Raw genomic sequence first — 26,375 nt, 5'->3', positions numbered from 1 at the left:
AAGACTCATGAACTTGAGATGGAACAAAGAAGCAAGAGGAAAGGAGGAAAGTCAAGGACAGTTGCTCTTAAGGCTAAAGAAGAATCCCCCAAAGCAGCTACCTCAAGGAAAGGCAAAGGAAAAGCGTTCTTCACAAAGTCTAATACTGAGTGATCAAGTTCTGATAGTGATGATGACTCAGAAACTGAAAGCTTACCTGAGATAGATGTTGATGAAGAGATGATGAAGCCGTGTGCTCTTATGGTGAAAGGAATCACAAGGATTGCATACAGAAAGTTCAGGAAGGGAAAGAGGTTTTCCAGGAATGGTGCAAGTTGTGATAAGAAGAATTTCAGAAAATATGAAGGCAAAGGAGGGAAGTCTGACAGAGGAGATTACACAAATGTCAAATGCTATAACTGTGGTGAGAAAGGCCACATATCTCCTGATTGCAAGAAAGTGAAGAGTGACAAAGGCAAGGCTCTTGTCACAAAGAAGAAAAGCTGGACAGACACTTCAGATTCTGAAAGTGAGGAGAACTATGCCTTGATTACAAATGCTGATAGCAGTCTTGAAGCTGCTGAGTTAAAGGTACCTCAAACTACTTATGCCTTTCATACTGATGATATTAATGAGTTGAGAAGATATATGTTCATTAATTATAGAGATCAAACTTTAACATGTGAAAGATTAACTTCTGAAAATCTTGCTTGTAAAAAGAGGAATGATTATTTAGAAAAAGAGTTAGTCATGTTCCATCAAACTCAGAAAGATAGAGATGATGTTTTCTATGTTAGGGATGAAGTACTTAAAATGAATGAATCTCTAAAAACTAAGTTAAAAAAGGAAAGAGAGATTATCAGGACTTGGACTAACTATGGCAGAACAACTCAGAATTTGTTAAGTAGTGGAAACTGGAAAGAGGGCTTAGGTTATGGAGATGATAAGAATGATAAAGGAACTGTAGATATTAAGCCTATAGTTGTTAAACAAAAGCCAAAGTTAAAACCTGTTAAGTTTGTAGCTGTAAAGTCTGAAACTGAGAAATCAGAAGTTAAAGAGGAATTAACTTCTGACAAACTAAAACAGGAAAAGACAACTGAAGTAAACGTAGGCTTAATGACAAAGAAGCAGCTTAAGCATAAGCTGAAAGATGTAAAGAATATAAACAAGGTAAAGTCTCCTAGGAAAAATAGGAATGGAAAGGAAGGTATAAATAAAAGCAATGATTATAAGCCTGTCCCTAATACTCCTAGAAAAACATGTCATAACTGTGAAAGTTCTAACCATCTGGCTTCTTTTTGTAGGAAGAATAAGAACATAAACTCCTTACCTTCAAAGAAAGGAGTTAAGAGACAGTCTGTTAGATATAGGCCACAAAATTCTTGTTTTCATTGCGGTAGTTTATGGCATTCCATTTATACTTGTAAGGAATATCATAGTTTGTACTATGATTATTATCAAATAAAACCTTCTTTAAAGAAAGTTAGCATTGTTCCTTCTAGTGTAAGTTCTGATACAAAGTCTGATAGTATAAATGCTGATAAGAAAAATGTTAACATAAACTCTGATGCTAAATCCGCTGCAAATATTAACAAACTTAATAAGGCCACAGGATCCAAGCAAGTCTGGGTCCTTAAAACTAATCATTAGTGGTCTTTGTGATTGTCGGGCAACAAAAAAAACACCCTAGTTCTGGACAGTGGATGTTCAGGACATATGACTGGAAATAAAGCCCTGCTATCAGACTTTGTGGAGAAGGCTGGCCCAAGTGTTTCTTATGGAGATGGCAACATTGGAAAAACATTGGGATATGGCAATATCAATCTTGGGAATGTCATCATTAAAGAAGTAGCTCTGGTCTCAGGACTTAAACACAATCTGCTGAGTGTTAGTCAAATCTGTGACAGAGGTTATCATGTGGATTTCTTTGAAGAACAATGTGAAGTTGTAAGCAAATCTACAGGCAAAGTTGTTCTGAAAGGATACAGACATGGTAACATTTATGAAGCCAAGCTTTCAACAAGTACTGATGGGTCTGCAATCTGTCTGGTGAGTAGAGCATCAATTGAAGAAAGCTGGAATTGGCACAAGAAACTCTCTCATTTTAATTTCAATAATATAAATGAACTGGTCAAGAACGATCTTGTGAGAGGACTGCCAAAATCAGTATTTGATCCTGATGGCCTTTGTGATTCATGTCAGAAGGCTAAACAAAGAAAATCCTCATTCAAGAGCAAGACTGAATCATCAATTCTTGAGCCTTATCACCTACTTCATGTAGATCTATTTGGTCCAGTGAATGTCATGTCTATTACAAAGAAGAAATATGCTATGGTCATAGTGGATGAGTTCACCAGATACACATGGGTGTAATTCTTGCACACAAAAAGTGAAACTGCATCTATCTTGATTGATCATGTAAAGCAACTAGATAAATTGGTCAAAGATTCTGTGAAGATCATAAGAAGTGATAATGGCATTGAGTTCAAGAATTTGACAATGGAAGAGTTCTGCAAAGACCATGGAATCAAGCAGGAATTTTCTGCTCCTGGAACTCCACAGCAAAATGGAGTTGTTGAAAGAAAGAATAGAACTCTTATCGAAGCTGCACGGACAATGCTTGATGAAGCAAAGCTACCAACCTATTTCTGGGCTGAAGCTGTGCAGACTGCTTATTTTACTCAGAATGCAACACTCATCAACAAGCAAGGAAAGACACCATATGAGATGGTGAAAAAAAAGAAGCCAAATCTGAAGTATTTTCATGTATTTGGATGCAAGTGTTTTGTTCTTAAGACTCATCCTGAACAGCTATCCAAATTTGATTTAAAAGCTGATGAAGGAATTTTTGTTGGATATCCACTTTCCACAAAAGCCTTCAGAGTCTACAATTTAAGAACAAGGGTTGTCATGGAATCTATCAATGTCTTATTTGATGATAAGAAGATTACTGGACTTGAAGATTTCAATGATCATGATCAGCTGAGATTTGAAAATGAAGACTTAAATTCTGATACTGAAAATCCTGACAGTCTAAATCCTGATACTGCAAACTCTGATGGATTAAACTCTGATATTATTGAAACTGTGGTAACTACGCCAAAGGAAGATGCACATGTGCAGGGGGAGCATACTAAAGATAAAACCACATCTCAGGAAGCATCAGAACATACAACTGGCTCCTCAAGTTTTGATTCATCAAGTTCTGATAAGCCAAGTTCTGATAATTCTGAAAACTCAAATTCTGAAGGATCCAACTCAGAGAGCATAGTTTCAGGGGGTGCATCAGAAAATGTTGATGAAGATAGCATGGATCATGGGGGAGCATCCAGTTCTAGAGAAAACCTTCCATCTGCAAGGAAGTGGACTAAATCACATACACCTGACTTAATTATTGGAAATCCTGATGCAAGTGTCAGAACTAGAACAGCTACTTCAAGTGAATGTCTCTATAATTATTTTCTTTCTCAGACTGAACCAAAGAAAGTGGAAGAAGCTCTTCAAGATGCTGATTGGGTGCAAGCAATACAGGAAGAGTTAAATGAATTTGAAAGAAACAAAGTCTGGACCCTAGTGCCAAGACCAAAGAACAGATCTGTTGTTGGTACAAAGTGGGTGTTCAGAAACAAAACTGATAGTGATGGCATAATTATAAGGAATAAAGCAAGGTTGGTTGCAAAAGGATATTCTCAACAGGATGGAATTGATTATGATGAAACATTTGCACCAGTTGCCAGATTAGAAGCCATAAGAATATTTTTGGCTTATGCTGCTCACAAAAAGTTTACTGTCTTTCAAATGGATGTGAAAAGTGCTTTTCTCAAACAAGTTCTGACGTTCTGACGGACCGGGCATTTTGATAATGGTGGTGCTACTGGTACTCCAAGCATTATTTTTGAAGTGAATGATGTTGAGCATGTGGTAACTCCTGGAGCAGTTCGTAAAGCTCTCCACTTACCAGAAGGCTGCACTTTTTCAATAGCGGAGGAACCTGTTCTACAGCAGCTTATGGCCAATTTGGGTTATGAGAAGAGTTTGTCCAAGCTTGGATAATTGAAAAGGGCATATATCAGGAAGGAATGGAGCTTTTTCTTCGACTGCATCACTAAGGCATTCGCCAATAAGTGTTCCAACTTTGATGCCATTCCAATTATGAGTCAACACATCGGGTATGCTATTATTCACCAAACTCATTTTGATTTTGCAAGTGCTGCGCTAGGTTTTATAGGGGATAGGATGACAGAAGATAGGAATGTAGTGTACTTTGCTAGATTCTGTCAGCTTATATATAACTTCTGTTGTGCTGATGAACCCCAACCAACCACTGACTTAATTCTACCCTTTAAGCTTGCAAAATGGGCTTTTAATGACTTGGTAAATGCTGACCTTAAGAAAAAGGTGGTTAGACCCTTACAGATACCTCAGTCTGTAAAACAGATCCTGGTAAATGCTGATCCTCACACCTACAGATTTGTTTACCCTGATGTTCAACCCACCAGTACATCCTAGACACCACAACAATCATCAGAACATAACACACATATACCTCAACCTACTCAACCCTCTATCAGAACATATTTCAAACCTTCACAGATATCTCAATCTTCATCATCAGCACATATTGTGAGGCCTTCATCTTCAAAGCCCAAGAGGACAAAGACTGTACCTTAGACACAACAGAAGAGAAGAAGGATTGTTCTGAGAGATGAGTTAGACAGTGAGGAACAGGTTCCTGTGTCGGAACCTGTTGTCAAAGAAGCTGAGAAGGTCTCTTCTCAGAAGGATATTGGAATTGGGGGTTCTAAGCTTCTCAAAAGGCTTAGAAGGATGTATTCTGCTGAAACTCCCAAGGAATCTCCACCTTCAAAGAGATACAAGAAACAGAGAGCACAAAGGTACAGGGCTGAGTCAGTTTCAGAGGATGAGGAAGCAGCAGCTAAGGAAGGAGATCAGGAATCTCTGATCTCAAAAGAGCCAGAATTTGCTGAAGCTACTGCATCTACACCTCCATTGTCACCAACTCAGGAAACTACTCAAGATTAAGTATCTACACCACCTGTGTCTTCTGTAAATGAAACAGTATCTACTGCAGACCCAGGCACAAGTGCTGAAATTGATATTCACAACCTAATTGTGCCTGAGGTTCTCTATTTAGAAGCTCCACCAGCTCACATCAATCCATCAACAACACCAATTCCTGATGCTAATGAAACTCCAGAATTGTCTACAACACCTTCTCCGCATCTAGACATTGAAGATCAGACTATAGGTCAGCATCAGAATATGGCTGTTGATCAGAACTTGGAAGCATATCAGCACTTAGAGGATGATGTTAAAGCCTCCATAGCCTCTCGTACTGTTCTTTTATCAGAGGATGTTGACTCTGTAAGTTCTGATGCTGCAAATGCTGATGATACTGGTGATGCTGCTACAAATGCAGATGCTGATGAAGTTGGTCCTTTTGGCCATTCACCTCTATAAGCTCCTTCAAAAGCTGAACTAGTTAAAAAGTTTGTTAGAGGAGATGCACCAGTACCTTGGAGTGAAACTCCTAGAGGACAGGAGTGGACTAAGAAATGGAACTCAGTCAGTTTTATTCCTTCTGAAAAGATTCTTGCCGTTCACTTGGCAAAAGCTGATGAGATGTTAGTTAATGATGATTTCAAAACACAGCTGAGAGTTACTGCTTTGAGTACTAGACATCTTCAAGGTCAACACTCAATAACTCATGCCGAGGTGCATAAAATTCAAGAAGCTTTACTCAAGCAAGAAACAACTATGGAACTTGAAAAGAAAAGCTTTTTCAAACCTACCTTTGACAGAGTTGCCTACATTGAGAAAACCCAAGAGAAGCAACAATCTCAGATTGATAAAATTTTGAAAAATCAAGCTTCTTAGCAATCTCAACTCAATGAGATCCAATCCTCAGTGGAATTGCTTCTCTCTCTCTTCTTTTACCTGCTGATGCCAAAAAGGGGGAGAAAGTAATTAAGTCCAAATGCAAACCTGATAAGACACTGAAGAAAAAGGATGATGGTAATGACCCGGGAAACTCTGGAATGGGTAGAGGTCGTGGTCAAGGTGGAGGTCTCTCATCAAGAAGAGCTGGAACTATAAGTCATAGAACAAGTTCTAATACTGGGAGAAGAATAACTTCTGATACTGGTAAAAGGATAAGTTCTGATGAACTTTTGGATCTTGATGAAGAAATTTCAAGACAGTTATTTCTGAAAGAAAATCCAGGAATGGACTTTGAGAGTCTAATGGAAGAAGAAGCTAGACTTAAGTCAGAAAAAGTCAACTCCAAATCTGAAGCTTCTGTTGGTAAAAAGAAACTTTCTACGGCTAAAGGTATTGTGATAAAAGAAAGGACAAATCCTGTGGCAATCAAGGCCAAATCACAATTACAGATAGATCCAAGGTCCAAGGGCAAAGAAAAAGTTGGTGAACCTATAAAGGTTTATGTGCCTCCTATGGATGAAGAAATTTCTGTTGAAGATACTGATCTTACTCTAACTTCAAGGAAGATTTCTAAGACAACCTCTAACATGGCTCAAGTTGTTCAGAGTCAAGATATAGTTAGTTTTGATATAACCATGAAGCAAGCAACCTCTGACATAGCTCAAGTTGACTTGATATCAGAAGATAAATTAAAGGAAACCTCTGACATTGCTCATTTTAAATCCTCAAGATTACTCCTACCAGGATTCACTAAAGCCAAACAGACTCAACCTTTGAAGACTGCAGCAAGTGGTTTTGAAGCAAGAGTGGTTACTGGAAAGGAAGCAAGAGATAAATCTGGATTGGGTAGTGCTGATGAAAGAAGAGTGCAGAACACAACCAATGATCCAACTTCCTTAAGTGAACCAGGTGTTGGAGCAACTCCTGAAAGATTGAATCAACTAGAATCTGTACAGATGGTCTATCATACCTTCTTGAAAGAATACATCTTGTTATATTTCATGACAGATGGTAGGGTTTACCATATAAGGGAAAATGCTATACCACTGAAGTATTTTGAAGAACTAGAACATGTTTTATTCTTACTTCAAGTGAATGACAGAATAACAGAAAGTGCTGCAAACTATTTGAAGACACAAATTCAGAGACATAAAAGGCTTTATTATGTAAAGTCTGATAGCACATACTGTCCAAAGTACAGAGATCACAAGGGTGATATTGTTGATATGAAGCCTAATACTGCACAGATCATAACATATCTTGGTATTAAGGGACTTGAATTCAATCTAGAGTCTGACAAAGCCTATGTCATAATACTAGATCAGGAGTTGAGAAAAGAAAAAAAGTAATGATCTCAGATATGCTATCTTCCAAACTGGTTAAGATACTGCAGAACTCAAAGATGCTAAAAGGAGGATGATTGATGAACTCAGATATGCTGAGAGATGTTTGTTAAAGAACTATCTCAGAACAACTCCTGACATCAAAGAGATCAGAAAGTGAAGCCAAGTCAAGATCTACAACTGCTCAAATTCTGATATGGATACAGACTGAAGTTGTTATCAGAAGTTAAAGTTGGTAAAGCTTTAAGGACTGTAAGTTGTAGTTATCTAGTCAATTTCTCATGCATTTGTACTTAATGTTTTTGTTATTCCTAGTGGACTAACAATGAGATTTACAGAAGGGGGGTTGAATGTAAATCTCAAAACTTTTTCAAGTTTTGAGCAGTTTTAAAGGCTTTGTGTTCAAGATAAACAAGTGTGTGAATTGCTTTAAGCTAATACAGACAGATATATATTCAAGCACTAATGTAAAGAACACAACAGACCTTAAAAACTTTTCTGGTGGATTGTTGTTCCACCAGAGATGGTATTTCAGAAAATCTGTGATTCTAGATGTTGATCACAGCTGCATCCTAGTACAAACTAGATAATTTTTCTCTCAAGATTTTTCTAAACAGCACTGGAAAAATTCTTATCTAATTACTAGCTGCTACTTGGTTTATATATCACCAAGTGTACAAGTGAAGACAAAGATAAAAATACAATATTAAAATAAGTTCTCCACTTATTTCTTCTCCATATCACTCAAGTACTTTGTTGACTATTGCCTCTTTGTACTAGAGTAGAACGGCTGCTTTTTCTGATGTTCCTGAAATTAGGCTTCCACATTTCAGTTATCTCTGTCAACCCATGTGCCTCTGTCTGCTGTTACAACTACCACTTATCAACTGCTATTTAACAGAACATCCGTTGAAGCCTTCATCCGTTGATGGCTTTATCCGTTAATGTGTTAGCAGTTGAAGCTCTATCCGTTGAAGCTTTAGAGACATCCGTTGAAGCTTTGTTTCTCATCCGTTGAAGGTCTTTAAGATATCCGTTGATACCACTTCATTTATACAAAATTACAAGGCATGAAATATTTACAATTGGCCTTCCTATTTGCATATCTTCTAGTAGTCAACATGACTTATATTTTCTCTCAACTTCTAAGAATTATATCTTAAATACAGAGACTGAAATGTGCTACAACACTAGAATTATTTCTAAGTAAAGTTGCACCATCAACGGATAGCCAAAGTGGTCTTATCCGTTGAGGCTACAAACACTAAACTTCTACTTAAGTGTTTTGTTAAACATATCATCAAACTAATGCACATATATTCCTAACAATCTCCCCCTATTTATGTCTATAAGAATTGTAGACATAAATTCAGGGTTAACTTGATGATAACAAAACACTTAACAAATATATGAATTCAAACTAAGTAGAAATTTAGAAGTGCTGCAAAAGTGTATGTACTAGGAGGTAATTGAAGATTTACATAATTTCCAAGGGTGCTCCTCTAGTCTGAGCAAATCATCTTTTTCTTCTTTGTTCCCTTATTTTCTTTCCTAGCCCTTCGTTATTTTCCTCAATTTGGAGTTGGAGTTGTCTGTAGAATTCAGCTTCATCTTCATCACTGATATCCAACTTAGATTGTATTTCCTTGAGAGTTTCATTGCTGGCAATCTTGAGTTGGTCTTCAAGTCTGAAAAATCTTCTGACTCCTTTATCATCTCTAAATTCCATCAACCAATGAGGTGATTTGTGGATTGTAATTCCCCTTTCTTGAATGAGTAAAGTTCTGGGCAAAACATTGGGCTCCCTCCAAGTTTTCCTTATGTTGGCAATCTTGTTAAGAATTTCAGTCTTGGCAGTCCTGGTAAAGCCAGAATCCTTTTGTATGGCTGAAAAGACTCTGATCAAGGTAGAGTAGCCTTCATTCAGAATCCTGTAGAGAGGCCATGTTATTTCCCCAGCTCCTTTGTATCTGAACACCAATCTCTCTGGTAGCTGTCTGTAGGCAGCTATTCCCCTTACATCCTCCAGCTCATCCAGATAGAGGTCAATGTCTGAAATTTCTTTTATGTCACAGATGTGAACATAATCATCTTTAGAAATGGGTGGCTTAGGCTTAGGTTTTTGTTTTTGAGTGAATTTCTTAGAGGTTAGGGGAGGTGTAGATTAGGATTTTCTTTTCTGTTTCTTTGATAGTGGAAGAGTGGTTAAAAAGGTAGGCAATTTAATGGTGTCCCAATCAATAGGTTCCTCTTTTGGGATGATTAGTTCACCATGGATGTTTATAGTGGGATCAGCAACACAAGGTTCAGGTATGGAAGGTAGTGGTTTAGATATTGATTTAGTTTCTTCAGTGTTATCTTCACTCCTTCTATGTGCCTTGGCCTTTCTTCTGTTTCCCTTCTGCCATTCCTCTCTTTCCTCCATACTCTCACCAAATATACTCCCAAAAACCTCATCTAGGTTTGCAATCTTGTCTTCACCCCTGACTTCAATTCCTTTCTCTCCTTCAGCTTGACTTGACTTTAGCTGTTGTTCAAGCTTTGCTTGTGCTCTTTTGTCAGCCTTGAGTTTTTCAGCTTCTTTCTTCAACCTTTTGGTTTCTTCCCTTTTGGCCTTTGGAAATTTGGGATGTCCTTGCATCACACAGATACTCTTTCCCTCTCTAAAGATAATGGCCATTTTCATTCTTTCAACTATGTCCTTGGTCTCCTTGTGCTTTTTGATGTTGGCACCCAAAACTTTGTCTTCATCAGACTTTGGAAGAGGAAAGTCCACTTCTTTCATCTGAGCAAAGTCTAGGGGGTTCTTTGTGGAGTCCTTGCTGGATCTAGTGTTGGGCTTGAGAACTATAGGTTTTAGATTCTTGAAAGAAGTCTCTCCAACCTTATTCCTCCTTTCTGGCTTGTGCTCCATAATGATTGGTTCAACCTTTGTGCTATGTTTCACAGATATTGATTTATCTTGTGTTGAGCCAAACATTTGTTGCACCCTTTCATCAATTCTCCTCCTTTGCTCTTTCACTTGAATTTCAACTGCTGCTAGCTGGATTAGGTCAATTCCATCAGGCTTTCCTTTGATTTGCATAATTGGAGAAGTAGTGATGGCAGGAACTAGCACTTTAGATATCTGGATTTTTGTAGATGGCTCTCCTTCCCCTTCCCTTTTTCTCTCCCCCTTTTTGTTATCATCAAGGAGAGGGGTCAAGCCTTGTGCCTTTGCCAGCTGCATAAGTAGACTTGTTTGAGATTGTTGGTTGTGAAGAATGTTGGCCACAGAATTTTCAATAACTTGGACTCTGTCTTCTAACTTAGCCAGCCTCTTTTCAGTATTTGAATCCTTTTTCAATCTCAACAATAAGTCCTTCATTGTACCATAGGGCATGACTGAATCCAATTTTTCAGAATTGTAGGATTTCAAGTCAGCAATATCCTTCTTGAGTTCATCCACACTCTGATTCTGGCTTACTTGCTGCAACTTCATGAGATGCAGTGAGTCCAGGTGAGCTGTAAGGATTGCCTTGGTACCAGCATGTGAAGTTTTCTGAATGGCCTGTTAGATAGTACTGATTTGTTTGACTAAGGAGACATTGAATTGCCCTGGTGTAGACTCCTTTGTCAAGGCCCATTCAGGTAAATTTGGAATAGAACTAGGGCTTTCATCTCCCCCTAAGTTCATGCTTCCATCAAAAGAAACAGAGTCATCATCATCAGAATTTACTCCAAATTCCTCAGATGACTCACCAGCTGTAGAAGGCATCTTGTTAATAGCAGCTTTATCCCTTTGAAGAGATTCTGTTGTATGTACTAGATGTAGTGTCTTTTCTGCCTCCTCATTGCCCTGAGCAGCCAACAACTGATAGGCTGACACAGGATGAGTAAAAGTGTCAGCATCCAAGGAAATGTTATCAATTACAGCTTTGTAATGTTGCTGAAATTGTCTTTCCTTTTCAGCATCATCCACAATCATTGACTCATTAGCAATGGCTGGATCCACCCTTATATCTGCTGTACCTGCCTTTCTCTCTTTTTCTCTATATTCTTGCATCAGGGGCTCCCCCTGGCTCACACTCCTCACTTCCTCACCTTCACCTACTAAGGTGGTACTCCTCTCACTTACTTTTGCCATGCTGGAAGAAATAGCATGCATATTTGAGCTCTCAATCTCTCCTTTTGCCTGGGTGCAACCCAGCCTCTTACTCAAATTGTCACTCCTTTCCCTCAGTCCTAAAAGTGATTGTACAGTAATCATGTCTTCCACACTTGGAATTGTTTCAGTTGTGTGTGTAGAGACTATCAACGGATATGAAATAGCCGTTGAAGGTGACACTGATGGTATCAACGGATAACTGCTGTTAAGCTTATCCGTTGAAGAACAACCACTTGTCAACGGATGAGTGATATCCGTTGAAGAAGGAAAAGAAGTAGAAATTGAAAGTGATATAATTGTTGAATCTGTGTGGATTGATTTGAGTTTTGGTGACACAGATCCTTCAATTACATCTGAAAGAATTTGCGGGTGATCCAACAAATCATCTAAAAGATGATGATCACCTGTATTTGAGTGGGGCTCCTCCCTGAGTTGTAAAGAGGGAGAATCAGGAATTGATGGGAATAACATATCCACATCCAGAGATGGTGATGAAGTGTGTGGTGATTGATGTGTGTTAATTGTGAGAGAATGGGGCTGTGACTCCACATTTGTTGGAGCCACATCAAACTGAGTTTGAGAAGGCATAGATACAGATGGATGTATCTGTGTAGTGTGTGCACCCTGTGTAGAAGATTGAGTTCTAGCCCTCTTTCTTCTAATAAAAGCTTTTGTTGGCGAGTGTTTGGCTTCAGTGTCCCTCCCTCGTTTGTTCTGTGTTCCTGGTTGGGAACTATTTTCAATAGTTACATCCTTTTGGGAGGATGCAGCTAGGGATATGCTAGTTACCTTTTCAACCACCACAGCTTTTTGAGAAACTGTGGCTTGGCTAGCTTGGGAAACACTTATCTCTCCTTCCTTATCCTGGGGGTTTCTTTGATGTTCACCCCTCCCCTCACCACTCACACCCTGTTCACTCCCCTCAGGGTTAAGGGTAGGTGTTACAACTATTGTCTTTTGAGAAACAACAGAGGTGGTTTTCTTTGTCTTTGATTTTGAAAGTTTAGTTTTGGTGACCTTGGTAGGAATCTGTTGGGGCATTGTCACAGATTCCATGGGCACACTAGAAGATAAAGAAATAGAGGGGTTGGAAGAAGTAGGAGTTGTAGAGACAATTATCTCACTTACCTGATGTGCATCCATGATTGGTAAATATACCAATGGTACACTGCTGTTGAGATCCATTCTCTATAAATCTGCAAGAACTCTTTTCTCTTGTGCCCAGCACTTGAGTTTGTTATTCTCATTGGTTATGACCAAACCTTCAGCAACATGGTTAGCCAATAACATAAAGAATCTAGCATAATAGATGTTATTAGGTCTATTAGCTTTGTTACCTAATCTAGTACCCAATTCTAGCATAACATAATTGCTAAAGTTAAAATACCTATCAGAAACAAGCATATAGAGCATATTAACAAGAGATGAAGTTATGGCATCAAAATTACTAATTTTCCCAGAGAAAACCTTGATAAAGGCATCCCCAAGAAAACTCCATTCTTTCCTAAAGCCTTTTCTTTTAATACTCCCTAAACTAGCAGAGTTAAGAGAATAACCTATGGAATCTAACATGCTGGATACATCATTATCAGTGTGTGGTGTCATGGCATTGTTCTCAGGTAATTTAAAACATGCTAGTAAATCATCACAGTTAACACAGTGATTTTTACCTTTGAGAGTGAAAGAGATGGTCATATCTATGGAGTTGAACTCAGCAGTTGTCCAAATCTCCTCAACTACTTCACAGTAAATCGTTGGGGCTTCCAGCATTGCATAGCTAAGTTTACAGTTTTTGATGAAGTCCATCATTTTGTGATAATCTGAGTGGGCTTCATTCTTTGCTACCAAAGCTATAAAATTGTTCTTCTCATAGATGAACCCAAATTGAGACATAATTTTTACTACTGGTGCCATTGTTGTAAGTAGAAGTTGCAGAGAATAACTTGAAGGATTTGCAGAGAGAAAATGGTAAAAGCTTTGAAATTTCAAGAAAGCGTAAAGTAAAAATGAAAAATCAGAAGGGCTTTTATACTTTCTCAAATTAAAAAGCATAAATAAAAGATTAAACAATAAATATATGTAAGTGAGTTTCAGCCGTTTAAGAATAAACTGTAAGTATTCTAAAAACTACCTTTAAAACAAATACATACAGCTGTATGTATGAGTATCAACGGTTAAGAAAATAGAATAAACGGCTGTAAGACACCTGAATCGACTGATGTGACATTTCAACGGATAAAGTAAACTGTCATCCGTTGAAAGGTACTTCAGTTTTATCCGTTGACGAATAAAAATTCCAGAAATGTATATGTCTTTCAACGGATAATGAACATCCGTTGACAGAACAATTTTGACTTTCAACGGATAGGAAATATCCGTTGATGGAATAATCTTTGTTAAGAAGTCAAATTTGTTCTATCAACTAATACATTTCAGGCTTCAATTCAAATTGCAATAAGGACATAAATTTTATGAGTAATTAAGCATACCTAGCTCACTTACCAATCTTGTGAATGTTGATTCATCAAGTGGCTTGGTAAATATGTCTGCAATTTGTTGTTCACTTGGAACAAAATGTAGTTCCACTGTACCATTCATGACCTGCTCCCTGATGAAGTGGTACTTGATATCAATGTGCTTGGTCCTTGAGTGCTGCACAGGATTCTCTGTTATAGCTATGGCACTTGTGTTGTCACAAAAGATAGGAATTTTGTCAACATGAAGTCCATAATCAAGGAGTTGATTCCTCATCCATAACACTTGAGAGCAGCAACTTCCAGCAGCAATGTATTCAACCTCAGCTGTAGAAGTAGAGACTGAATTTTGCTTTTTGCTAAACCATGATACAAGCTTGTTTCCCAGGAATTGGCAGGAGCCTGTTGTACTTTTCCTGTCTATTTTGCAACCTACATAGTCTGCATCTGAATAACCAATTAGATCAAAGCCAGATTCTCTAGGATACCAAATACCTAAATTTGGTGTACCCTTGAGATATCTGAAAATCCTCTTGATAGCAATTAAGTGAGACTCCCTAGGATCAGCTTGAAATCTAGCACACAGACATGTAGCAAACATTATATCTGGTCTGCTAGCAGTTAAATATAAAAGTGAACCAACCATGCCTCTATAACTTGTAATGTCCACAGACCTTTCAGTCTTATTTAATTCAAGTTTGGTGACAGTGGCCATGGGAGTTTTTGCAGATGAACATTCCATTAAGTCAAACTTCTTTAAAAGATCATGAATATATTTAGTTTGACTAATGAAAATTCCATCACTAACTTGTTTAACTTGTAAACCAAGAAAATAGGTTAGTTCTCCCATCAGGCTCATTTCATAATTACTTTGCATTAGCTTAGCAAACTTTTTGCAAAGTTTATTATCTTTAGAACCAAATATTATGTCATCTACATAAATTTGAACAAGTATACTAGAGCCATTAACATTCCTAAAGAAGAGAGTTTTATCAACAGTACCTCTAGTGAAGTGATTCTCCAAAAGGAATTTTGATAGGGTTTCATACCAGGCTCTAGGTGCTTGCTTCAGTCCATAGAGTGCTTTCAACAGATAATATACATAGTCTGGAAAATTTGGATCTTCAAACCCTGGAGGTTGACTTACATAGACTTCTTCCTCCAATTTCCCATTTAGAAATGCACTCTTGACATCCATTTGATAGACTTTGAAATTGGCATGGGCTGCATAGGCTAGAAAAATTCTGATGGCTTCAAGTCTTGCAACAGGAGCATATGTTTCATCAAAATCTATTCCCTCTTGTTGAGAATAGCCTTTAGCAACCAATCTGGCTTTATTCCTTATGACAATGCCATTTTCATCCATCTTGTTTCTGAATACCCATTTTGTGTCAATAGGACTCTTGTTCTTTGGTTTGGGTACCAGCTTCCAAACTTTGTTTCTCTCAAATTAGTTCAGCTCTTCCTGCATAGCTAATATCCAATCTGGATCCAATAAAGCTTCTTCCACTTTCTTAGGTTCCTCCTGAGATAGAAAACTACTATACAGACATTCATCTTGAGTAGCTTTTCTTGTTTGCACTTTAGATGATGCATCACCAATGATCAGTTCAAATGGATGATTTTTGGTCCATTTCCTTTGAGGTGGAAGATGTGCTCTAGATGAGGTGGCCTCAGTATTGTCATGATGTGAGACAGAGTGTTGATTAGTTGAAACTCCCCCTGAGTTGTTGGTTCTTTGCAGGGAATTTGGAGTTCTATCAACTGATGATGTAAATTGATTATCCGTTGATGAACTATGATCAACGGATGCTTCATTTTGTACTTCAACGGATGATGCACTATGTCTTTCAACGGATACTGCATTGCCTCTATCAACGGGTGCAGAATTTTGTGCATTATCCAAGGGCATATTTTGAATCCCTTTTGAAGTGTCATCTCCATCAATCTCCTCTTCACTATCATCACAATATATCTCAATGTTGTCAAATTTGAGTCTCTCATTGTGTCCCTCATCTGTTAGTCCATCAATCTTTTTATCATCAAACACAACATGCACAGATTCCATAACAATGTTGGTTCTTAGATTGTAGACCCTATAAGATTTTCCAGCTGAGTAACCAACAAATATCCCTTCATCAGCCTTTGCATCAAACTTCCCTTTATGGTCAGATTGATTGCTCAGTATAAAGCATTTACATCCAAAGACATGAAGAAAGTTTAGAGTTGGTTTTCTTCTCTTGAACAACTGATAAGGAGTCATGCCTTTAGCTTGATTGATCAAAGAAATATTCTGAGTGTAGCAGGCACAATTAACAGCTTCAGCCCAGAAATATGTTGGTAACTTTGATTCTTCAAGCATTGTTCTGGCAGCCTCAATCAAAGATCTGTTCTTTCTTTCAACTACCCCATTTTGCTGAGGTGTTCTTGGAGCTGAGAACTCATGCATGATTCCATTTTCTTCACGGAACAGCCTTATTGACAAATTCTTGAACTCAGTTCCATTGTCACTCCTGATATTCCTAACCTTCAAGTCAGGATGATTATTGGCTTGCCTGATGTGATTGATAATGATTTCACTTGCTTCATCCTTTGATCCAAGAAAATAGACCCATGAAAACTTTGAGAAATCATCTACAATCACTAAGCAATATCTTTTTCTTGCAATTGACAATACATTGACTGGTCCAAACAAATCCATATGCAGCAGCTGTAATGGTTCATCAATTGTTGTTTCAAGCTTCTTTTTGAATGATGCTTTCCTTTGTTTGCCTTTCTGACAAGCATCACACAAACCATCCCTTGAGAATTCAACTAGAGGAATTCCTCTAACTAAGTCCTTTTTGACTAGATCATTCATTGTCTTGAAATTCAAATGGGATAGCTTCTTGTGCCATAGCCAACTCTCAACTGAACTTGCTTTGCTGAAGAGACAAGTAATAGATTCTGCATCTGTAGAGTTGAAGTCAGCTAAGTACACATTCCCTTTTCTAACTCCAGTTAGAACCACTTTGTTGTCTTTCTTGCTGGTGACAACACAGGCTTCTGAATTGAAGGAAATTGTATTCCCTCTATCACATAGTTGACTGATGCTCAGTAAGTTGTTCTTGAGACCATCAACTAATGCAACTTCATCAATGATGACATTCCCTGTTGAAATCAAGCCATATCTCATAGTAAACCCTTTGCTGTCATCTCCAAAGGTTATGCTAGGGCCAGCTCTCTCCTTAAACTCAGTGAGCAGGGAGAAATCTCCTGTCATGTGTCTTGAACAACCACTGTCCAAGTACCATAGATTTCTTCTTTTTCCCTGCACACCATAAAATCAATCAAGTTGATTTTGGTACCCAAGTTTCCTTGGGTCCATTCTTGTTAGCCTTTCTCCCAGACTTCATTCCTCCTGCATCTTTAGACTTAGGTAACTTTGAGTCAACCTTGATCTTAGATGTAGTTGGTTGAGGTGTAGGGTTAGTCACAGAATCATTTAGCACATTTGGAATTTGATAAGGCATGGTTTGTGCAAGCATGTTATTCCACATTGGCATACTGTATGGCATTTGAGGCATACTAAATGCAGCAAGATAAGGATTGTTAAAATATGGCATGTTTGCAAAATGTGCATAAGGATTCTGTTGAGACATAACAGGCATAGCATGCAGAGGTGATGCAGACATATTAGGCATGGAGGAGGGCACAGGTATGGGAGTTTTCTTAATAGATTTGCAATTAGCAGATAGATGATTAACACTACTACAATGCACACAGCTTTTTCTAGGAGCATACTTATCAGGTGTGTAATTGTTATGTTTATTAACCCCTACCTTCCCATTTCTATTAGATTTCCTTTTAGTTTCCTTTTTATCCTCAACCACTTTGAGCCTATTCTTTAACTGTTCTAAGGTCATGTGTCCTATATTCACCTTACTGAAATCTTTGGATGTGCTTGCTTCTTCTTTGACAAAGTTCTTGGAAGTTGATCCAAACTTTTTGTTGAGTTCCTTTAGACTTTCACTTCTAGAAACATCTGCCTGTTTTAATTGAGGAACCTTCAACGGATGCTCCTTTTCTTCCTTCAACGGATAACTTTCATCATCCGTTGATTCCACATCCGTTGACAGCCCATCAATTAATTCCAGTTTCTTTTTGTTTTTATCCCAGGCAGTCTCACGGAATGATTCAATTCCTTGGACCTTGGAAATTTGAGCACTAACATCCCTAGATGTCTTCCAGGCTTTAATCACCTCTTGCTCTCTCTCTAATTGATTGGAAAGTATTTCTACTTTCTTGACAGATTCAGCTAGTTCATTTTCAACAAATATACAATGTAGCTTAGTTTTTTCTAGGTCAATCAACTTATCTTCTAACACAGCATTTCTATTACTTAAAAACATATTGTTCTCTTTAATCCTACTATTTTCTTTAGCAAGAGATTTAAGAGACACACGCAAATGATACAATTCAGTAGACATGTCATTAAAAGCATCATTGCACTCTTCTTTAGTAAGCTGTGTTAAATCAGTAGTGATTACCTGGTTGCTTGATGAACTAACTTCATTTTCCTCAGAATCAGCCATGAGAGCCAAGTTGACATATTCCACATCTTCAACCTCTTCTTCTCCATCAGCTGCCCAGTCTTTTTCTTGAGTAATGAAAGCCCTCTCCTTTTGCTTGAGCAGATCAAAATATTTCTTTTTGTAATCTACTTGGTCAAATTTCTTCTTTTCAGAAGTTGGCTTTCTGCACTCACTTGCAAAGTGTCCACTTATACCACAATTGAAACACTTGAACTTGGATTTGTCCACCATGTTCTTATGAGGCTTAGTGGCTCTAGTGTTTTTCCTAAATTTCATCTTTGCAAATCTCCTGGACAGAAATGCAAGATGCTCATCAATACCATCAGAGTCATCTTGGCTGGAGTTGTCTTCATTCTCAACAACTTGCTCCTTACCCTTGCTTGATTCTGATTTGCTTGTGCCATCTTTGGAGTTTGATGTAGATCGCACAGTTTCTTGTCTGCATTCTTTCTCATTTTCAGCTACCAAGGCAACTGAACCTCCTTTCTTTCTTCCCTTCTCCAATACCTCATCCTGTTCCAGCTCTAGTTCATAAGTCTTCAAGATTCCATATAATCTTTCAAGAGTGAAGTCCTTATAATCTTGAGAATTTCTCAAGGAGACAGTCATGGGTTTCCATTCCTTTGGCAAGGATCTTAAAAATTTAAGATTTGAATCCTTCACCTGGTACACTCTACCATACAGCTTCAGTCCATTCAACAGCTTTTGGAATCTATTGAATGTGTCATTTAAAGATTCATTTTCTTCAAAATGAAAATACTCATACTGTTGAATGAGAAGCTGCATTTTGTTTTCTTTTACTTGTTCTGTACCTTCACACAGTAGCTGAACTGTGTCCCAAACCTCTTTGGCAGTTGTGCAATTTATCACATTATCAAACATATCCTTGTCAAGACCATTAAACAAAATGTTCATAGCCTTCTTATCCTTGTGGACTTCTTCTGTGTCTTCCATTGTCCATTCTGCTCTAGGTTTTGGAATGGATTGACCAACAGCAATTGTGGCCGTAGTAACTGTGGCTACTTTGTGGGGAATGTGAGGACCATTCTCAATGCAGTTTACATAACCTTCATCTTGGGAGAGTAGATGAAGGTGCATTTTCACCTTCCAATGGTGATAACTGTCTTTGTCAAGAACTGGGATTTTTACTCCAATATCCTTCTTACTCATCTTTGTTAGTTTCCAAGATCTTTAAACTCTTTGTGTGTCAAGAGCTTGCTCTGATACCAATTGTTATTCCTAGTGGACTAACAATGAGATTTACAGAAGGGGGGTTGAATGTAAATCTCAAAACTTTTTCAAGTTTTGAGCAGTTTTAAAGGCTTTGTGTTCAAGATAAACAAGTGTGTGAATTGCTTTAAGCTAATACAGACAGATATATATTCAAGCACTAATGTAAAGAACACAACAGACCTTAAAAACTTTTCTGGTGGATTGTTGTTCCACCAGAGATGGTATTTCAGAAAATCTGTGATTCTAGATGTTGATCACAGCTGCATCCTAGTACAAACTAGATAATTTTTCTCTCAAGATTTTTCTAAACAGCACTGGAAAAATTCTTATCTAATTACTAGCTGCTACTTGGTTTATATATCACCAAGTGTACAAGTGAAGACAAAGATAAAAATACAATATTAAAATAAGTTCTCCACTTGTTTCTTCTCCATATCACTCAATTACTTTGTTGACTATTGCCTCTTTGTACTAGAGTAGAACGGCTGCTTTTTCTGATGTTCCTGAAATTAGGCTTCCACATTTCAGTTATCTCTGTCAACCCATGTGCCTCTGTCTACTGTTACAACTACCACTTATCAACTGCTATTTAACATAACATCCGTTGAAGCCTTCATCCGTTGATGGCTTTATCCGTTGATGTGTTAGCAGTTGAAGCTCTATCCGTTGAAGCTTTAGAGACATCCGTTGAAGCTTTGTTTCTCATCCGTTGAAGGTCTTTAAGATATCCGTTGATACCACTTCATTTATACAAAATTACAAGGCATGAAATATTTACAATTGGCCTTCCTATTTGCATATCTTCTAGTAGTCAACATGACTTATATTTTCTCTCAACTTCTAAGAATTATATCTTAAATACAGAGACTGAAATGTGCTACAACACTAGACTTATTTCTAAGTAAAGCTGCACCATCAACGGATAGCCAAAGTGATCTTATCCGTTGAGGCTACAAACACTAAACTTCTACTTAAGTGTTTTGTTAAACATATCATCAAACTAATGCACATATATTCCTAACAGTTTTTGACGTCATCAAATATCTGTTAAACTTGTATATTATGCTAATTTACAAGCTGGGGGAGATTGTTAGATATATTTGATAATGTCATGTCTAATATGATTTATGTTTAGTTTTCAGATCTTGCTTAAACAGGACAAATCAGTACTTAACTGAAATTAGCACTTATACTGAAGTCAGAACTTAAGTGATCACTACTTAAGGTTCAGGAGATATTTATCAGGAGATAATATCAGGACTTAAAGGAAACTTTCGGATAAGGAAGGCGGCTGATTGAAAGGAAAGAACATCAAGACAAACGTAAGAAAAGATATGCATGAAGAAGGAATTCTGTGAAGAATGGAATACTTGGAAGAAAAGATAACTGATTGATATATTTTAGGAAGCAGAATTATATTCCATATCAATTAGCGATTATCTTGTAACTGTGTAGTATATAAACACAGATATAGGGTTTACACTAAAAGTTTTATCATTATAGAGAATATTATTCATTATAACCCTAGTAGCTCTCATGATATTTATTCATCACTGAGAGATGACAGTTCCATATTGTAACAGAGTTTATTGTATTGAATAAAGTCTGTTTTCTGTTACTTGTGTTATTTGAATTCGATTTGATTATGCTATACACTGTATTCAACCCCCTTCTACAGTGTGTGTGACCTAACAGGCCTCAATCCAGTTCCAGCCATGGGGGTTCCGGTTCTAAGGTCAAGGCCCCTTCGGGTAGCCCCAGCTCTAAGCAGCTCTTTACGGGAAAGTTAGAGAGCCGATTGCAGGGAGCAATGGAGCAGCAGCTCCTCCTCCGAGTCAAATTCGGACGAGGAAGATGAGGAGGAGAGTGGAGCAGCAGCTCCTCCTCCGAGTCAAGTTCGGACGAGGAAGATGAGGAGGAGGAGGGGGAGTAAGAAGGCCAGGGAGCGGGGAATGGTGAGGAAGAGGAGGACTCTTCCGAGGAGTGACTGTGATAGCCTTGCATGGCTTTGATCGCCACATGTGGCTTTGTTTTTAGAACTTGTTTATTCGAACTATATTAGTTTGTAACTTACTGGTCCTTCAGGACTTCACTCGTGATCTTCGGGATCTTTATTTATGTACTTCATTTGATTTCATTTCATACTTGTCTTTTATTTTTGGCATTTGGTCCTTCGGGACTTGCATTCTTTAGATGCTTGTACTTAAATAAATTGGTAGATAAGATGATAGAAATAAACTTGCATAAGATGGTTTTATCGATCTTATTTATAAATTTAATAATAAGTACTAGGAACACATCACAAACTTCCTAAACATAATAAACCTTCAGGTTTGAAGCGTGCCAAGTGCGGGGCACTTCATCATTATTCAGGGTATCCAACTTGTAGGATCCTCGTCTTAATGTCTTTCTGACCTTATAAGGCCTTCCCAGTTAGGGGATAGCTTTCCTCTCTCCCCGACTCCCGATGCCTCAATATTCCTTAAAATCAAATCTCCTTGCTGAAAGAACCTTTCTTTAACCCTTCTATTGTAATAGAGGGAGTCTCTTCGTTGATGCTCTGCATTGCTGGAGTTGGCCTCATCTCTAACCTCGTCAATAAGATCAAGAGCGAGCCTCATGCCTTCTTCATTGGTCTCTGGCTCATAAGCTTCGATTCTAGGGGATCCATGAGTGATTTCGAGGGGCACCACGGCCTCATCTCCATAAGCCAGCATAAACGGGGTAGCTTCAGTAGTCAGTTTGCAGGTGGTACGATATTCCCACAGTATAGGAAGCAACTCATCTTCCCAAGTGTTCCTTGAGCGTTTAACCCTTTTCTTAAGTCCATCAAGGATGATTCTGTTAGCAATTTCCGCCTGCCCGTTTGTTTATGGGTGAGCAACTGAGGTGAAGTAAAGTTCTATGCTATTATCATCGTAGTACTATCTGAATTCTGTGTTATTAAATTGTCGCCCATTATCCGTGACAAGGATGCGTGGGATCCCAAATCGGCATATCACATTCTTCCAGAAGAATTGGGAAATTTTCTTGGTGGTTATCTTGGCTAGTGTCTTAGCCTCAATCCACTTTGTGAAGTAGTCTATGGCTACTACAATGAACTTTATATGTCCCGATGCTACAGGAAATGGTCCAAGTATATCAATTCCCCATATTAAAAAAGGGATGGGTGTGCTGATAGATGTAAGCCTCTCAGGGGGTTGTCGTACTATTGGGGCGTGCCTCTGGCACCTGTCACATTTATTCACATAAGCCTTTGCATCGGCTAGCATAGTTGGCTAGTAGAATCCCAATCGGGTTATCTTGTGAGCGAGGGCCCTGCCCCGCAAGTGTTGTCCACAAATCCCTTCATGGGCTTCTTTAAGCGCCTCCTTTACTTCAAGAGATCTCAAGCACTTCAGGTATAGAATAACAAATGACCTTTTGTAGAGGAGGCCTACAATCAATGAATATCTAAATGCTCTCATCGACAGCTTGTGTGCCTCCTGGGCATCGTCGGGGAGCCACTCAGTCTGTAAGTGGGTCTTGATCGGGTCTATCCAACAGCTTGTCACACCAACCGGTGCTATCAAATTTAAGAAATAAATAGTAGGAGTCTTCAGGACCTGGAAGTAGATACTTCTCGTATAGTTCTCGATTTCAGACGAGGCAAACTGGGACAAGGAATCCGCCGTAGTGTTCTCCTCTCTCGGAACATGTTCTGTGTACCATTCATCAAACTGAGTCAGTATTCCCTTTACGACTCTCAGGTACTTGGCCATAATATCATCTTTGGCCTCAAACTCTCCATTAACCTGAGCAACCACAAGTCATGAGTCTCCATAGACCTTCAGGTTTTTGGCCCTCACGGCTCTAGCCAAGCCTAATCCGGCTATCAATGCTTCATATCCAACTTCAAAGCATACTCAATCATAAACCCATCGGGGCTTTGCAAGACTAGACATACAACACTAGATTTTGTTTTGGACGCTCCGTCAAAATGGAGAATCCAATACTCTTTCAGAGTTGTTTCTTTATCCTCCTCTTTATCTCCTCATTTTGGGGTTAATATCTCTTTCCCCCCGACTTCTTGGTCGTTAATGGTGCATTCGACCACGAAGTCTGCTAAAACTTGATCCTTGATGGCCGTTCGAGGCTTGTACTTGATGTCAAATTCTTCTAACTCAATTGCCCACTTGATGAGACTTCCACTGGCCTTCGGTCTATGAAGAATGTTCCTCAAGGGTTAGTCCATCAGGACTTCGATCTTGTATGCCTGGAATTATGGTCTCAACTTCCTTAAGGCTGTAATGAGAGCAAGCGCGAACTTCTCTATGGTAGAGTACTTCAACTCTGCTCCATGGAGCACCTTGCTTACATAGTATACATTCTGGAGTTTTTATTCTTCCTTTATGAGGACTGCACTCACGGATTGCTTAGATACCGCTATGTACAAATAAACCTCTGGACTTGGTTTGGCCAGCAATGGGGCCTCAGTCATGTACTTCTTTAGTTGTTCAAAGGTCTTTTGGCTCTCAGCTGCCATTCGAAGTTCTTCACCTTCTTAAGGGTTCAGAAAAAGGGCAAGCATTTGTCTCTAGACTTGGAAATGAACCTCCCTAGAGCTGCGATTCTTCCTATCAGCTTCTGAATGTCCTTGATGGAGCGTGGCGGCTCCATGTCCAGGATGGATTTAATCTTGTCGGGGTTGGCCTCTATTCCCCTCTTAGAGACCATGTGACTTGAAATTTTTCCAGATCCAACATCAAAAGCACACTTTGTGGGGTTTAACATCATCTTGTGGTGCCTCAGCACTTCAAATGCCTCTCTGAGGTGGCTAATATGATCGGCCTCTCTTAGGCTTTTGACTAACATATCATCAATATAGACCTCCATGGTCTTCCCAGTTAGATAGGCAAATATCTTATTTACCAACCTTTGGTAAGTAGCTCATACATTCTTAAGTCCAAAAGCCATAACAAGGTAACAAAAGACTCCAAAGTCAGTTATGAAAGATATCTTTGGGGTGTCATCCTTATGTATTTTAATCTGATTGTAACCACTAAAGCCATCCATAAAACTTAGTATCTCATGTCCAACAGTGGCGTCGATCAGGGTATCAATCCTTGGTAGGGGTAACAGTCTTTGGGACAAGCATCATTCAAGTCAATGAAGTCGATGCACATCCTCCACTTCCCATTGGCCTTCTTAACCATTACGGGGTTGGCCAACCATTCAGGGAATTGCACTTCCTCAATGAATCCAGCTTCTAGGAGCTTTTCGACCTCCTGTTTAATGGCTTCCAGCCTATCCGGGGTATAAGTTCTATTCTTCTGCTTTACAGCCTTCCGAGTTGGATTGACATTCAACCTATGAGATATAAGGTTCGGGTCAATCCCAGGCATATCAGCTGATGTCCAAGCAAACACATCGCTGTTCTTTTGTAGGTAAGTTGTCAATTGGCCCTTCAAGGGCTTGTCCAGTAATCCCTTCATGGTATTGGACCATCTAGGTCTATGATTGGAGGAAGACCCCTCTGTCTTGGAGCAAGTGGGGGTCTTGGGGTCAGGTGCGCCTCCAGGTCGCGCTTCAGCCTTTGGATCTCAGCTTCATGAGCCCCGATCCTCTCCTGGACATATTGGGGAGTCGTCCCTTGAGTGCTCTTGGGCCGCTAGTTGGTACTAGGCATCGGCTTTTTACCAGCACGCCTCTTCCTGACCTCTTCATCAGATGATTCAAAGTCTCTATCAGAATAGGGTCCAGAGAATTCTTGATCCTCTGGAATAGGAGCCAAGCCACGTATGTATTGGGGCGTCCGCCCTTGTGCTTCACTCCGATTAGAGTGCCCACTTCCTCCAGCCTCGGGGTATAGAGGCATCCCATAAGGGTGGTTCGTTGTCACGATCATCGAGTACTCATACCCAACGGGTTGAGAGTTTACAGGTGAATGTAGTTGCTGAAATTGGGAATTCATTCTTTGAGGAGCTGGGGGATTCGTCCCTTGTGGCTGAGCCTCAGTTGCCCCTACCAGGGTTCCTCCTTGGGTGGAGGCATAGGTTGAGTGTGGTGGTACTTTCACCACTGATGTGATTGTTCACGACGGGACAAGAATGTCTGTTCGATTATTATTTCTGCTCTATGTGTTCACCATGGTTGTTGTAGCCTTCCCACATACGGCACCAAATATTTTGGAATAAAAACTAGAGTGCGTTAGTAATTAATGCCAAGGTTTGTGAGCTTCGAGCTTTAATTGATGCTCTCACGTTCAGGACTATCGCTCCTTGCAAGATTCCTACGTATCTCTGTGTGGTAGAGAATCAAGCCAAAAACGTAGATCTAGGTTGAGGGGTAGAGCCCTTTATATAGAGGTGAGTCTAGGGTTAGACTTGTATTGGGACACTTGGTGGACAAGTCTTCAACTTAGATGGCGATTAGGAGTCCTTTAAGGGAAGGAACTCCAGAACTTTCTGTGTAGGACTTTGAGTCCGTTTAGGACACATGTTTCTGCTCTTCCAGCCGTATTGGGCCTAGTCCGCGAACAACTTGTGTGCGTGGACCTTGACAACCTCTGCTGGTGGGCCTTCTCTACATGGGCCGTCTTGAGTTTGCTACGAGCTCGGAGTAGACATGTTTGTGCTGGACTTCAGACAAGAAGCCCAAGTGTAATTAATGAGACATTTAA

The 26,375-nt window shown here is 39.1% G+C and overlaps 2 protein-coding genes across 2 annotated transcripts; both read right to left on the bottom strand.

Annotated features, from left to right (window-relative positions):
- Nucleotides 1–22,113: 22,113 nt before the first annotated feature.
- LOC141673511 (uncharacterized) lies at nt 22,114–24,239 on the bottom strand. Its single transcript, XM_074480259.1, has 5 exons — nt 24,123–24,239; nt 23,423–23,508; nt 22,717–22,945; nt 22,306–22,572; nt 22,114–22,215 (listed from the first exon to the last, which is right to left on the bottom strand). Exons 1-5 carry the CDS (start codon nt 24,237–24,239, stop codon nt 22,114–22,116), a joined length of 801 nt encoding a protein of 266 aa, XP_074336360.1.
- Nucleotides 24,240–24,804: 565 nt separating this feature from the next.
- On the bottom strand, nt 24,805–25,188 carry LOC141673509 (uncharacterized). The gene has a single exon (XM_074480258.1). It carries the CDS (start codon nt 25,186–25,188, stop codon nt 24,805–24,807), a length of 384 nt encoding a protein of 127 aa, XP_074336359.1.
- Nucleotides 25,189–26,375: the final 1,187 nt, after the last annotated feature.

This window comes from Apium graveolens, chromosome 7, assembly GCF_009905375.1.
Source record: "Apium graveolens cultivar Ventura chromosome 7, ASM990537v1, whole genome shotgun sequence".
Classification (NCBI taxonomy): domain Eukaryota; kingdom Viridiplantae; phylum Streptophyta; class Magnoliopsida; order Apiales; family Apiaceae; genus Apium; species Apium graveolens.
Note: the sequence above shows the minus strand (reverse complement) of the source record. Positions and strands in the feature narration are given on the sequence as shown.